This window comes from Oncorhynchus tshawytscha, linkage group LG26 (genome assembly GCF_018296145.1).
Source record: "Oncorhynchus tshawytscha isolate Ot180627B linkage group LG26, Otsh_v2.0, whole genome shotgun sequence".
In the NCBI taxonomy this organism is placed as follows: Eukaryota; Metazoa; Chordata; class Actinopteri; order Salmoniformes; family Salmonidae; genus Oncorhynchus; species Oncorhynchus tshawytscha.
Window position 1 is genome coordinate 11,571,935 of NC_056454.1, and position 15,209 is coordinate 11,587,143.

The window sequence follows — 15,209 nt, forward strand, 5'->3', positions numbered from 1 at the left end:
ATCAAGGGGCAAAGTATTGACACATTTTTTAAATTTGAAAGACTCCGCAACTATATTCAATGTGCGGGACAAAACTGAGGCTATGATTAAGATGTTTGAGCTCTTCTCTGTCTGCATTAACAGGGACAACACACAGGTCTTTCCATCATTGTATGATTTTTTGTGTGCAAATGAACTCAAGCTTACAGACAATGTCAAATGTGATATAGCGAAGCACCTGAGTGAGTTGGGTGCGCAATCACGCAGGTACTTTCCCTAAACGAATGACAAACAACTGGATTCGTTATCCCTTTCATGCCCTGCCTCCAGTCCACTTACCGATATCTGAACAAGAGAGCCTCATCAAAATTGTGGTTCTGTGAAAATTTCATTTAATCAGAAGCCACTGACAGATTTCTGGATTAGGCTGCGCTCAGAGTATCCTGCCTTGGCAAATCGCACTGTTAAGACACACTTTGCAACCACGTACCTATGTGAGAGTGGATTCTCGGCCCTCACTAGCATGAAAACTAAATACAGGCACAGACTGTGAGTGGGAAATGATTTAAGACTGAGACTCTGGGCCTCCCGGGTGGCACAGTGGTTAAGGGCGCTGTACTGCAGCGCCAGCTGCGCCACCAGAGACTCTGGTGGATACCACAAAATTGGGGAGAAAAGGGGTTAAAAAAAAATAATTAAGTTACAAAAAAAAAAAAAAAAAAGACTGAGACTCTCTCCAATACAACCCAACATTGCAGCATCATGTGCATCCTTTCAAGCACACCCTTATCATTAACCTGTGGTGAGTTATTCACAATTGTCGATGAACAATCTTTTATATGTAAAATGGCTAAATAAAGAGCAAAATTATAGATTATCTGTGCCCTGGTCCTATAAGAGCTCTTTGTCACTTCCCACGAGCCGGGTTGTGACAAAAACTCACACTCATTCTTATGTTTAATAAATGTATTGTATAGTGTGTGTGTGGCAGGCTTACAATGATGGCAAAAAACAACATTTGAGAGTGCGCTGACCCTGGTGCTGGAAGGGGTAAGCAGCTGGAGGTTTGACGGGATACGCGACTATAAAAAGTTTGGGAACCACTGATCTACATGATCAGTCTCTGTGTGTAAAATAAAAAGTGGTTAATGTGAACTTAACTTACAGCTAAAAAATGTAAAGAAATAAATTCAATGTTATTTGTTGCCTAGACTTTACTGCAAATGACACTCAAGTCTTGAGAAAAAAACAATACACTGATATTGCAGTTAGCCATAACCACCTTTATAACCGAATGCTTGTGACCACACACATCTAAATATTGTTCTTGGGAAAAAAAACTTCTTAAAGTACAAATAGAATGAAACAAACAGCAATTCTAGTTTTGCTCTATTATAGTGGCCACTATAGTAGACATCAATCAAGTGCACAAGGCTACATGTGTACAAAAATAACGTTACATGAGTAAAACATGTAATAACACCTGCTCACTCACACACAAGAGTCACTGTCAAGTTCAACAGAACAAAAGCAATATCTTTGGGCTACACAGCACATTATTACCTTGTACACTTTCTGCCTTTGTACACATAATTGATCTCTTTCAGGCAGAGAGTATACCTGGCATACCCCTTTTTATCCACCATATTGAAAAAGTGAGAAAGAGGGAGAGTGTGTGGTGTTCCTTTCAACTCTATAGTGGCATCCAGCATAAGCCAGGCCCAGTTCCAGCTACACTTGATCCCTGAATCCACAAGCAATGCCTCATTTTCACCGAATTCTCTCATTCTGAAAATTAACCACAGACTGTAGAAGGAAAACATTAGTTCACAGATAGTAGTTAGTTTGTTAGCTAGTTTCTCACAGATTGTCGGGGTCCAGTAAGCAACTAACGCTTTATAACTTGAGGAACGGCAAGGAGTCCTATACGCTACCAGTTGATACTATAGTGAATTGGTTAGGGTTACTAATGTTAGCTCATCTGATGTTGTAGCATTAGCTAGCCATCGTTTAGCGGTCTGACTTTATTAGCCAGCTAATTTTCACACCATAAACTCAATTATTTGATCAGTTAAGTTGGCTAATGTTGCCCAACATTTCTCTGGCTAGCTAACAGAGAATTCGATCCAGCTAGCAAGACACTTAACAATTCCAAACAATACTTGTTCCCTCACACTTTCTCCCTCACCTCAAACTTTCATTCAGGGGATGTGCTGCTTATCGTTCAGGGGATGTGCTGCTGTAACTGGCAAACTGCCATTCCACTCTCCGCTGTCTTTCCAGAGCGCACGCTGATGCTGTAACTAGCAAATTGGTTGTCTATTCTCTCTTCAGTCGCGTGCTGCATTCTGTTGTTATGTGAACAATTGGCTGAGCCTTGGATACAGCCAGGATTGCTCCAAACGCACATCCCTCATTCGCTTACAGCCAGTTGTATGTCCCCTCTCCCAAACTTTTCTCATCGGATCTACACGAATCACGTAGGTCACCTATTTTGGATTCAAAATGCAGAATTTCGCCAAAAGGTGACTAGTTTGCATCCCTGAATCTAGAAAACTTTTATAAAATACCTGAACATAGCATCTCTACCTTGCACAAATACAGCAATGTCTGTCACACTCACTTGCTCAGCAAACTGCAGACTGGAACGATGTTGCAAATTCGCTAGGAAGAGCGCAAGCTCAAACCAGACAGACACATTTCTCAAATTGATGTATTAAACGATTGGCGGTCGATTTTTAAAAAATTTTCACGGCCATTCTGTCACAGGTTCCGTTTATGTGGTTGTTGTTCCCTTGGGTTACCGCTGGAGGGCACCCTTGCCTTATGTTCCAGGTTTTGATTACTTTCTTAGTTCACCTGGTTGCCTTGCTAATTAGGTTCCTATGTTGCTTGTATCTGTGCTTAGGTCTTATTTTTAGTGCACTCTTGTGCTGTTGCCTTGTTTTTGTCAAGACTTTAAGTAAAGAGGTGAATTTACCTTTACCTCTGCTTGCTGTGTTTCTCTGTGACTTGGTTCAAGTTCGTACAAAGATCACCGCAACACATTGGTTTTCCATAATTGTCAGTATAGGATTAGAAAATGACCAGTCCCCTTACCTACCCCTCTTAAAAACAGCACTATTTAGGCCTCTCACATCATGCTAAAATCTGTTGGCTACTACAGCTGGCAACTATTTGGTTGTAACCCCTAAGCTTTTTTCAAGCTTACCCTATCAAGTATGCTTTCCATCTTCAATCTCAGAGGCCTCGCTATATTTCCCATCTAGAGTTTACAAAATGCTTGAGAGTTCATGGACAAGAGGGGGGAAATAAAGGAATAGGCCTATCCACTTGAGTGGATATAAAATATATTAAACTAGGCGACAAAGATGGGGTGAGCAGGTGGTCTAAGCTGGTTGCCGTGGCTACATCGCAAATAGAACCCTATTCCTGATTAGGGATGTGACAAATGCAAAAAAATATATATTAGCGTTTAAAAACAGCCATTTTTTTCACTGTTTATTTAAATGATACATGAATTCACAATGCAGATATGGTTCTGCATATGACAGCTAGGGAGCGATGCAGTTCCATCTACCGAAGTCATGGCTATCAGACAGAGCTCACCTTACTGCTGTCCCCCAACCCCAGACATTGGGGCGGCAGGTAGCCTAGTGGTTAGAGCATTGGGCCATTAACTGAAAGGTTGCTGGATCGAATCCCCAAACTGACAAGGTAAAAAATCTGTTGTTCTGCCCCTGAACAAGGCAGTTGTTCCCCGGTAGGCTGTCATTGTAAATAAGAATTTGTTCAATTTAAATAAATGAAAAACCATTGACATCAACACTGTGATTTTCGAAACTCCGCCCCTTCTTTCTTGTGAAGAGCTGCTGCCAGCAATGGTTTGGATCTCAGCATTTCTCCCTTTCAAATGGTGAAGCATTACACTTGTACTGCCACTGTAGCTCAATTCCAGCTCACAAAGTTTGCACCTTTTCATTTAAACTTCTCAAAGTATTGCCTTACAGGACTTCGCTGCTGTCGCCTCCCTGCCTCAGTCTTTGCCATTGTTACAACTGTTAATGCGGAGCACTTTATATCTGTGGCTAGGTTTGCAAAATTTGGGGAACTTTCAATAAATTCCCTGGTTTTCCCAAAATCCCGGTTGAAGACTTCTAGAATCAGGAGAGAATAAGCAGAGAATCCAGAATCCGCCAACCAAGATTTCTGGAAATTAGTGCACTATGGAGTAGGGTGCCTTTACGTCACAGGTCAGAGTGGAGTCCCAAGCACCCATGTCATCTAAAGTACAGACACCGATTCCTTAATAGTGTACTCTAAAAGTGTAATAAACCTTTTATAAAATCCCATAACCATACATATCTAGATTAGCCTGTACATTAATTCATTCAACACAAATGTAGAGATATTACAGCACCAATTATGTTGAGATTTGTTAAGGATTAGTCAATCCTGTAAATTCCCAGCAGAAATGGATAATAGTCTCTGTGACCGTGAGATGTAACACTTTACTGTCATCATCACAGGTTTTATTAGATATACTGAAACGACAAGACTGAAATGACTGCTGCAATGACTGGTTAAAATTGTGCAGTAGCACATGTATTAAATATGACAAGGAAATATTATGCAGGAAAACAAAAATGAAAGCCTCTAAAACCAGCCACTCCTGATAAACAATCAGGCAGAAGAAAACGTCAACTACTGTTATGTCTTTAGACTCTTTATCAGACAGAATAAACACAGATGCTGTCCTTAGGGAACTGCTTCGACTGCTTTGTCAATTTCTCTAAAAGCCTTTATATTCCAGCAGCAGCGATCTGCTAATAAGGTCTCCCTCCGTTACCCTCTCAGGCTAACCAACCAGACCGCCCTCAACAACACACATGCAGCATATGGTTCGACATGAGCAGTGACGAGCCTGCTGCTTTTATGAGTGGGGGACATCCCTCTTTCTGCCTATCCCTCCTCCACGTCAGATCATGACTCAATAATCCTCACAAATCTTCTCTCACTCTCTCTATTATCCTAGTGGTTTATGTCGGCCAATTAGCCATCTGCCACCCTGGTGGTGCGGTGCAGTATAGACTGAGTCTGGTGCTTCTGGCTGGCTGGCTGGCTGGCTGGCTGGCTGGCTGGCCGCCCGAGGGGAGAGGGGACGGGGAGAGAGGGTTCAGTATACACCCATTGTTCCGGGTGACAGTGGGGGCATCGGAGACCCCCCCCCAGGCCAGTCAGTCAGTGTGGTACCACTACCAGGAGGAGGGGGTTGCCTGGCGATGCAGTACCCAGGCCAGGGCTAGTCACGGTGGGGTGGAACCTGCCTGTCTGTCGGTCTGCCTCTCAGACTGCAGGGACACCATGACTCCATTCAGTTTGCGGTGTTTCATTCCCTTTCACAGATTCTCTTTCATGTGCCAAGATCACAACACCCTGGCCTGCATTGTTTATGTTTGGTCAGAGCAGATGTGCCGTTTTGTAAGTAGGTCTATACTGTCTCAATTGTCAATGCATGACCTGGCAAAATAGGCACTGCACGGAGGTAGACTACACATTAAATTACCATTGTAACAATCATGTAATAATGATCTGTTACGTTTAATTGTATGGGCCTATTACCAAGGGGGAAATGAAGTGAAAACATAACAAAGCAAAGCGAGCCGTGTGAATTAACGTAAATATTTGTCCTGACACTGGGGAGCCAATTACACTGAGGTGTTTTTATGTGATGTTTTACGTGCATGTGATGCACCACGCATGAATCAGGTGACTGAATGCATGGAGTGCCTCATCTGCAGTTCCATGACATTACCCAACAAAGTGGAGCTATCCAAATCAAATCAAATGTTATTGGTCACATACACATATTTAGCAGATGTTATTGCAGGTGTAGCAAAATGCTTGTGTTCCTAGCTCCAACAGTGCAGTAGTATCTAACAATTCACAACAATACACACAAATCTAAAAGTAAAATAATGGAATTAAGAAATGTATAAGTATTAGATTGAGCAATGGCAGAGTGGCATTGACTAAAATACAGTAGAATAGAATATAGTATATACATATGAGATGAGTAAAGCAGTACGTAAACATTATTAAAGTGACTAGTGTTCCATTATTAAGGTGGCCAGTGATTCCAAGTCTATGTATACAGGACAGCAGCCTCTAAGGTGCAGGGCGGCATAACGGTCAACCTTAGCTTTTAAATTAAGTGAAAAAGCATCGCCCCTCACCAAACTCAGCTCAGATAATAAGCATCAGAACCTAAGCCTAACCGTCCAGTCCAGGCTGCCTTTGTGTCATTGAGTGGATCCCAAATGGCAGCCTATTTCCTACATAGGTAGTGCACTATATAGGGAATCGGGTGCCATTTGGGATGCAAGCACTGCCTCCCTGAGGGAGCAGGTCCTATATCACACGGTGAAGTGGAAAATGAAAAAAGGTCCTGGGGGCACCAGGGTCAACCAGCTGCCCTAGCAGATTTGAGCAAGCTGTGTGACTACACACACACACACACTACACCCCACTCTCATATTTAGCACCAACACACTGGCCAGGGCTTTTAATAATGAATAGAGCTAACCCTCTACAACACCCAATAGCCACTAAGGAACTGTGTAAATATAATTTGGGTTTTATAACACAAATACAAAATGTAGGTCTAGTTGTGTTATCAATTCATTTGGTTAATAAGCCTACTTCATATTCACAATGTCGGGAAGGTCCAATCAGCTAAAGTAGCCCCTTTCAACCCAGCTGCTCTGGGTTTTTTTTTCTCAGCTTGACTTATTTCTGGCAGACTGAAATGCTAAAGCAAATCAAATACTAATCCACGAGTTTGCCTCTGTCAATCTTCAGAAATTATTATCCGGACTGATGATGGCCCTCGCTCTGCTAGGGAACTACTTAAAAGCCAAGAGCAGCAGCCAAAATTACCCAGCAAAGTGATTGCCATGGCTACCAATGACATATAATCAAAAAGGCAGACGGAGGGAGAAATACAGTTCTACACAGCCCTCTGATTACTTTGTGAGCCTGAAGAGGAAAAGACCTATGTCATGTACACAAGAAAATGCTTCGACTCAGAATCCACTTTACAAAGAGGGGTGAATTAAAGTTCGCATTCGAGGTTAATCTACCTCTAAGCCCCCGAATAAGCAGGCCTGGAGTCTCCTGTGAGACCCGGGACATAAACCCACTTCAAGTGCTCTTTCAGCCGGCCGTTGTGAATGGATTACTACTCATTCAGCCACATAATGTCTCTCTCTCGCACGGTAAACACCCACTCCTGGTTGGTGCTGTGGTTGAGTGGGACCGGGCAAGGGGCCTTTCATGGTTTATGGTCTCTCCCCCTGCCTGCCTGCCCCCAGGGTAGGGCCTGCCATGTTGTATCAATACAACTATCAATGATAGATCGTAGATGGAGAAACAGGAGCAGATGTCCTCTTTTGGTCTCCACTGTACCACCACAGCAAAGTCATATTCCTCGCCAGTGGCTTTTACAGATCTCGCCATCTGGGAGTCATTTCAATTCCATCTTAGTGTAGAAGAAGAAAAAGCCAGCGCTGCTGTAGTGTGGTTCTGCAGACCTTGACACCAAAGGCAGAATGTATCTGGGCCCGGGGCGCCACTTTTCCCCCAGCTTGTGTTTTGTCCCACTTCCTGGTTCTTATCTGCTCTCCACCTACAGTGGAGGATGCCTGATAGATTATGCTCCAGTTACAATGAGGATGCTTTGCATAAAAACAGTAAGAGCCTTTCCAGTATGACCTCCCTCTGAGGAAAGAGGAAGGGAGCTCCTACTCTCATTCTAACTGACTTACAAAAAAGGAGGGAACACAGTCAGACAGCCACAACTAAAAGAATATGGCACCCTATTCCCTTTATAGTGCACTACTTCACCCTATTCCACTACCTTTGACCAGTGTATTCCCTATAGTGCACTAGATTTGACCAAAGCCAAGGCCCTGGAAAAACTTTGTGCATTATTTAGGGAATAGGGTACCATTTGGGATGTAGACCTACTCTTTTGCCCGGCCCTAATAACCGCTTATCCCACTAATTAAGCTGTAAATGGAGATACATATCTACTTCGTAGTGGGTGCGTGGCGGCAGAGCTGGGTGTGATTCCCATGCACTAGACTAGAGTGAGATGGAGAGGCAGGGTGTGTCCCCCCTTCTCCAGTAGAGCAGGCAGAATGTGTGTGACACACACACACGGCAGACTGCTCAGGGATACACATTGTGTAGAGGCACTAAACATGAGCAGTGTCAGACGGCTAGGGTTGTCCCTGAGAAACTGCCTTTCCACTGTGATGGGAGTCCCCCACTGACGGATACAGGCACCCATTAAGCAGTCCAGGGTGTGTATACTCTACTTTATGAATGGCATAATATCATCTTCACGTCCCCTGATGCCAAGTGTTTACTAACACATACTGTGTGTGTGTGTGTGTGTGTGTGTGTGTGTGTGTGTGTGTGTGTGTGTGTGTGTGTGTATAAGTCATTAGTTCACGGTCCTGCAATAAGAGTGTATGAGGGTAAATGTCCAACAAAAGCAAGTGTCCTTTATACACTTTCCACCCCCAATACAGCCTAATTGAACATTCATATACAAAATATGACAGAATTTTACGGATTTCCTCAATTCAATGCTTACAGAGTGTAAATGAATACCAATGACTGTGAAAACCACACTCTTTGGACTGGTAACTAAGCCGAGGAACTCACAGAAACCAAGTGTGGCTATGAATGAGATGGATTTGCCATAGGTTCAACACAATAGCCTACCCCAAACAACACTGGATGTCTCAAAACGTTTCACTTCACAGAGGGAAAGGGTTTCAAATACTGTACTTTCATCCTACCGGTTTTGAAAAACGCATCTGTATCGGAATCATTTGGACCCTCCTCGGCTCCTTCAGCTGAATTCATGTTTTCTCCTGGAGGATGTCAGAGACAATGTAGCGCAAAATATATCCAGTGATTACTATAACCAAATCAGTGCACGAGCTTCTTCATGTTCTTGAGTTCTTTGTCACAGCTGTTCGCTTTCCAGTCGTAGGTTCCCGTCCTTGTTACAAGCTCCAAGGAGCAGGGCTGTATTTTGCGCTCTATTGTTTAAAACTCTACCTCCTCCTCTCGCAGCCCCGGCGCCACAAAAGGAAGCCAAGGCGCGTGTGACACAATTGAAGATACCGTAAGATTGCAAATGGGTTGTTCTACTGGCAAAACAACGGATGTATTATAAACGCCACACGTCTTGAGTATAATACAGCCGGAGCAGATGTAGCCTACAAAGACAAGGCATCAGCATGTGGTTGCATTAGAACGGTTTCTTGGCAGTTAATTCTAGTGATGTCACGAAATCTGCATAATGGTACTGGTCTGGCTATATAAAAAAAAGCATCAACATGATTTTACATCTGTACGTTTTCAGGGAAAAAAACGCATAATAGCAGGCTAATATCCGTATATTCCAACAAATTAATTGTATTCTTATTGATTGTAAAATCCACTTATCGCGCAGATACAAGCAGTATCATCAGGGGTGTATTCCTAACAATAGCTCAGAATCGGACCCCTCCGCACCCTCCTTCGCCCCTAAACACACGCCCCCTAAACAAACCCCTTTCCCAAAACAGGTAATTGCTGGTGAGTAAAGTGCTCGCTGTAGAGAAAGTTTACACAAGATGCCATGTAAATTAAATATAACTACTTTCTACAAACCTATGTTTTTTTAGCGGGGGGGGCAATCACAAAATTAAAAATCACCCTGCTAAGGATCATGACTAGAAAAAAACGATTTGTTAATCGATTGTCCAACCCCTCTCGCTCCCTTCATCCCATGAGTTAACAAGACCTCGTCCTGCTATTCAAATGCACCATTATTGGTCCCGCTGATGCCCTCTATCGAGAGATATGTCATAATAGGCCTAATTAGGAGGAAATTCGATATGGGAGCACATGGGAACAATCCCAAAAGTAATTCTATGACATTTAGTAGCCTGATTCTTGTCAGCAGTTTCCGGTGGATTTGAATGAAGTATTTGTGTAGCTTTCCCCAAACATGAAAGAAGATTAAGGTTAAGGTTCGCTGTTGATATTTCATTAGGCTTATTAAAATCATAAATGGATCGCATTCAATGTGGCACTGTGATCACGCTGTTGTCTGTCTGCTCGATAGAAAGCCAAACATTACCCTCTAGTGGTAGCCTGGTGTTTTCTGTTGACCACCAACAACGTGAGACAGCGCAATTAAACTTAAACGTCACAAGAACGTCACGCTAGCGGCGTTACTTGGCTACCTACCTGGCAGGTATTCGTTTAAAAATAAACATATTAAACAGAAACGGAGTGGAGTAGGCTATACTAGATGTGTTTTCTTTCTTGGGATAGAGCTAAAAGAGTTTAAGTAAGTTTTTTTATTTTTTTTATCTTATTTATTATTTATGTTGGAATTCATACCTATGTTAAAAAAAACATGCCTGTGTTCACTGGCAGAAAAACATGTTGGATTGTTACCACTAAAGCTAATGGTTAGTCCTAAACAAAACATTTTTTGAAAATTTTGTACATTTTCTATCAAGGCAAACTTGAAAAACAGTGGGATGAACTTCTTGATAAAAAAAAACAAACACTTGATTTACTTGGCATTTCGATAGAAATATGTAAAAACAGCATGGCAAACCAATTCATCCGGGCATCAGGATTTGAATGGTGACATGGTGACATAACAATCAAACACATGTAACATAATTAAATTAAATAACAGCCTAATGAAATGATATAGGGGTGTGAACATAAATTATAAGAATAATGAAAAGAAAAAAACTCTCTCTCTCTCTCTCTCTCTTCTCTCTCTCTCTCTCTCTCTCTCTCTCTCTCTCTCTCTCTCTCTCTCTTCACTCTCTCTCTCTCTCTCTCTCTCTCTCTCTCTCTCTCTCTCTCTCTCTCTCTCTCTCTCTCTCTCTCTCTCTCTCTCTCTCTCTCTCAATTCAATTCAATTCAAGGGCTTTATTGGCATGGGAAACATGTGTTAACATTGCCAAAGCTCTCTAGACAACATACAAAGTGAATATATAAAGTGAAAAACAACAAAAATTAACACTCTCTCTCTCTTCACTCTCTCTCTTCTCTCTCTCTCTCTTCTCTCTCTCTCTCTCTCTCTCTCTCTCTCTCTCTCTCTCTCTCTCTCTCTTTCTCTCTCTCTCTCTCTCTCTCTCTCTCTCTCTCTCTCTCTCTCTCTCTCAGAACACCTTTAGGACCCTTTGTGTTCCCAGACATGTCTAGGCCTAATTCAAGTGGAAGTGGATGCAGTCACACTGGAATGAGTGTTCATATTCCACAAGAGTTGCCAGACTTTTTGCTGCAGTTCACCAAAGATGCCATCAGAGCTCAGCCAGAGGATATTATTGAGTATTCCACTGCGTGAGTTCAAAAAACACTTGAAGAAGCAGATGCTTCTTTGCATTCCAGCATTTCACTGTATGCACCACATTTTATTGTAAACACACAGTGAGGAGGTTTCAAAGCCCATACTATTTTGTTTGTGTAGGTACTTCACAGCTATGGTGAAAGGACAGCCTTTTTCAGTGAAGCCAAATCCTGAAACCAAACTGGAACTGACAAATGAGATATTGGGAATTCTACATTCCCAGGTATAATATCTCAGGTCTTTTCTTGATGTATGATTTGAGTACACTTGCAGTTAACAAATTGTCATGATGCCGAATCAAGCAACACAGGTTAGGCCAACTAACCTGGAGTCCTTTTAAAATCTATCTCCCAGTTATCTGAAAGGGAGACCGTTAGAAAGTTGGAGATTGGGCTCATATGGAAAAGTTTGAATATGCCAGAGAATACCTTGAACCACATCCTTTCAATGGGAAAGTTTGGTGAAGAAATTGAATGGAATAAATTTCTTGCTTCATGCTGCAGTTATCTTGGAAAGGTAAATCATATTTACTAAATGTAAATGCATTCAATATGTAATTATTTTTATGTAATTTCATTGTAGAATGTGCATCTCTCACATTACCAATGAAGTATGTCTCCCTTGAAAAAGAGGACTTCTGAGCTCAATGGGACTTCCTAGTTAAATAAAGGTTAAATTAAAAAAGTACACTATATTCAAAAGAAAGTCAACCTCTTAGTCCATCTCTTGACAGAATGTCAAAGATGCCTTGACTCAGGCCTGCTACATAATGAACTGCGATTCCAACTGCAAGCCTCCAGATGCATGTGTGTCCTTTGAAACCTTCCGGTTTCTCTACACCTACCTGGCAGTTGGGAATGAGAACATCTCACAGTCGCAGATTGACAGAGTTCTCAGCTATCTGCAAAAGAGAGCGTGAGTACAAAGCTTTTATGACACCTCAATAGATAGGATTTGAAGATGATAAATTATTCTTTTATTTTCTCCGTATCCTGTTTTGTTTCTCACAGGATCTCGAACAACGGTGTGGTAAAAGTATCAGACTTCATCAACAATCGCAAATTGCGTCTGGATCCAACTAACTGATTCATCTTTACAGGCTGTCAATCAGGTCCCATTGTAGTGGAAATAAATATGATTATATTTAACTTAGACTCGAAGTAGTATTTTTTTCTGCTTTACATTGACTGCTAAAACATTTGATCTTACAAGTTTTCTTTTATATCGCTTTGGTACTATTTTCACAAGTATGTGGTAAATTTTCACAACTCTTAGTACAAAACTCCAAACTGGTCTCACTTGTAACGCAGCCAGTCTTTCAGTCAAAACCTGTCATTGTGCATTCACTTAGATTGTAAACATTTCTCACCACACAACCATTGATTTTGAAATCTAATGATAACATTGGTTTAATGATCAATCCACAATATAATTATATATTGTCAATTTAGTCGTTTTAACTGTCAGTTAATCCAATAGTAAATAATGCAAGATACGCGTTTCAGAACACTTAGACATGCTGAAAGGAATATTCTACATAATATCTATCCAATGTGTAATCAAAGGTGTGATCAATGAAGTCATCCTCTAAAACAATTCATGCAAACAAAAATGTTTCTCATATAACTGCAACATAGGTGCACTGTGTGTAATCAAATGTAACAAAAAATCGAATTAATGAAAATAACACAATGTTTTGCACGCACTCATTTGCATCAAGCCTGTCTTGAGCATTTGGCCATAAATTCTCATCCATATCACAGTGAATGTCCTCATTGTCCATGCACCGCAGGAAAAACCTTTTGGCATAGCGAATCCAAGCTTGACATTGGCCTCATCCATGGCCAGAAAGAGGGTGGCATGCTCATGGGATGGTGATCGTACACGTTCCACCTTCATGCTGGAAAAAAAAATCCTCAATAGGGTTGAGAAAAGGAGAGTATGGGGCAGGTATAGGGCCACAAATCTGGACCCGAAACCATGCTTTTATGGTGGATTCCTGACATTGACAATGACATAGGTGACCCCTTGACCTTGACATGCCTGCTCAATTTCATTTAGAAACACAATGGCCCAGGTCCTACCACCCCAGCTTCAGAGATAGCTGCGCACATGGAGATGTTTCCCCCACTTTGTCCAGGCACTTGGATGGTCGCCCGTTGACCGATGAGTTTTGGCCAGGTTGAAGCACGCTTCATCAACAAAGATATACTTGTGATGGTTCACAGCAGCATCAAGCACCATCTCCCTCTAAAAATATATTTTGGTTAGTTATTTTTACAGTATAGTTCCAATATGATATTGTGAAGTAGTATGTGCATCTAATAGTAAAAGTAATACAGTATATAGTGTTGTACCTGAACATACTGTCACGCCCTGACCTTAGTATTCTTTGTTTTCTTTATTGTTTTGGTTAGGTCAGGGTGTGACATGGGTGATGTATGTGTTTTTGTACTGTCTAGGGGTTTTGTAGGTTTATGGGGTTGTTTACCATCTAGGTGTTTATGTATGTCTACGGTTGCCTAGATTGGTTCTCAATTAGAGGCAGCTGTTTATCGTTGTCTCTGATTGGGAACCATATTTAGGCAGCCATCTTCTTTGGGTATTTCGTGGGTTATTGTCTATGTTAGATTCCAGTGTCTGCACAATATATATATATATATATATATATATATATATATATATATATATATATATATATATATATATATATATTATTTAGCTTCACGTTCGTTTTGTAGTTTGTTTACGTGTTTCTTCGTCATCGTCATTAAAGTAACATGTATTCATATCACGCTGCGCCTTGGTCTCCTCCATTCAACGAACGTGACACATACTCTGCCCGCTGTTGTTTCACCTGAATGTTGTTTCTCTCAAAAGGCACCAGGTAAATGTGTTTAATAGATACCTGGTGTCTCTTCAAAAGGCGGGAGATTGAGCAGGCCTGTCAAGGTCACTTGTTCTGAAGCAAAGTGATGAAATCTGTTGGTACTATCAGAAAGATTAGTGCTTTGGTTCATCAGGCTTGCTTCCTAACTTTAGACCATAGCTTCATTTACCCATATCTCATTTAATGTAATATTGTCTGGGCCAGTACATATGCTTCCTACTTACACTTATTAACCATCATACAAAATAACCTCAGCTTTGTTTAAGAAACTCAATATCTTGTGACATTAATGTACTCCAATTCTGCACTTTCATCTACAAATACTCACACGTCCCAGACAGTTACCTAAAACCTTCAATGGATTCTTCCAGGTTCAGTCTGACATCCATCAATGTACCACAAGACACTGTGATAACCTTCCCCCTCCCCACTGCCGCACCTCACATAGTCAATTCTCTATCAGATACAGAGGTACTATACTCAGGAATTCTTATCTTCACATTGCAAAAATGGCATCATCCCTCAATAACTTCAAGCGAAGATTTGGTCAGCTGGATGAACCAAACTACTCAGTAATCTCCTCCATATAGCCTACCTCTCACATGCACACACACATTTAAACAAATATGTATATATATATATATATATATATATATATATGTACACTGCTCAAAAGAATTAAGGGCACACTTAAACAACACAATGTAACTCCAAGTCAATCACACTTCTGTGAAATCAAACTGTCCACTTAGGAAGCAACACTGATTGACAATAAATTTCACATGCTGTTGTGCAAATGGAATAGACAAAAGGTGGAAATTATAGGCAATTAGCAAGACACCCCCAATAAAGGAGTGGTTCTGCAGGTGGTGACCACAGACCACTTCTCAGTTCCTATGC

General features: G+C 41.4%; 2 protein-coding genes across 3 annotated transcripts in view; one reads left to right on the plus strand and one right to left on the minus strand.

Annotated features, from left to right (window-relative positions):
* LOC112225162 (kalirin) overlaps window positions 1–9,235 on the minus strand; it is a 288,186-nt gene extending 278,951 nt beyond the window's left edge. Inside the window, exon 1 of one of the 2 annotated variants that reach the window (XM_042306448.1) lies at window positions 8,850–9,235. In XM_042306448.1, coding sequence (XP_042162382.1) covers window positions 8,850–8,916 — 67 coding nt within the window. In that variant the 5' untranslated portion in view covers window positions 8,917–9,235. The remainder of the gene's footprint in view (window positions 1–8,849) is intronic. The other variant, XM_024388841.2, reaches the window with a different exon arrangement.
* Window positions 9,236–11,241: 2,006 nt separating this feature from the next.
* LOC112224912 (ropporin-1-like) lies at window positions 11,242–12,554 on the plus strand. The gene is made up of 5 exons (XM_024388511.1): window positions 11,242–11,412; window positions 11,540–11,642; window positions 11,774–11,935; window positions 12,153–12,334; window positions 12,430–12,554. The coding sequence occupies exons 1-5, from the start codon at window positions 11,267–11,269 to the stop codon at window positions 12,503–12,505; spliced, it is 669 nt and encodes a 222-aa protein (XP_024244279.1). The 5' UTR covers window positions 11,242–11,266; the 3' UTR covers window positions 12,506–12,554.
* Window positions 12,555–15,209: the final 2,655 nt, after the last annotated feature.

Coding starts and splice junctions, on each gene's coding strand:
- LOC112224912 (XM_024388511.1), top strand. CDS start 11,267: ATGTCTAGGCCTAATTCAAGTGGAAGTGGATGCAGTCACACTGGAATG. Junction 11,643..11,773: donor TGGGAATTCTACATTCCCAG/GTATAATATCTC, acceptor TCTATCTCCCAG/TTATCTGAAAGGGAGACCGT. Junction 12,335..12,429: donor AGCTATCTGCAAAAGAGAGC/GTGAGTACAAAG, acceptor TGTTTCTCACAG/GATCTCGAACAACGGTGTGG.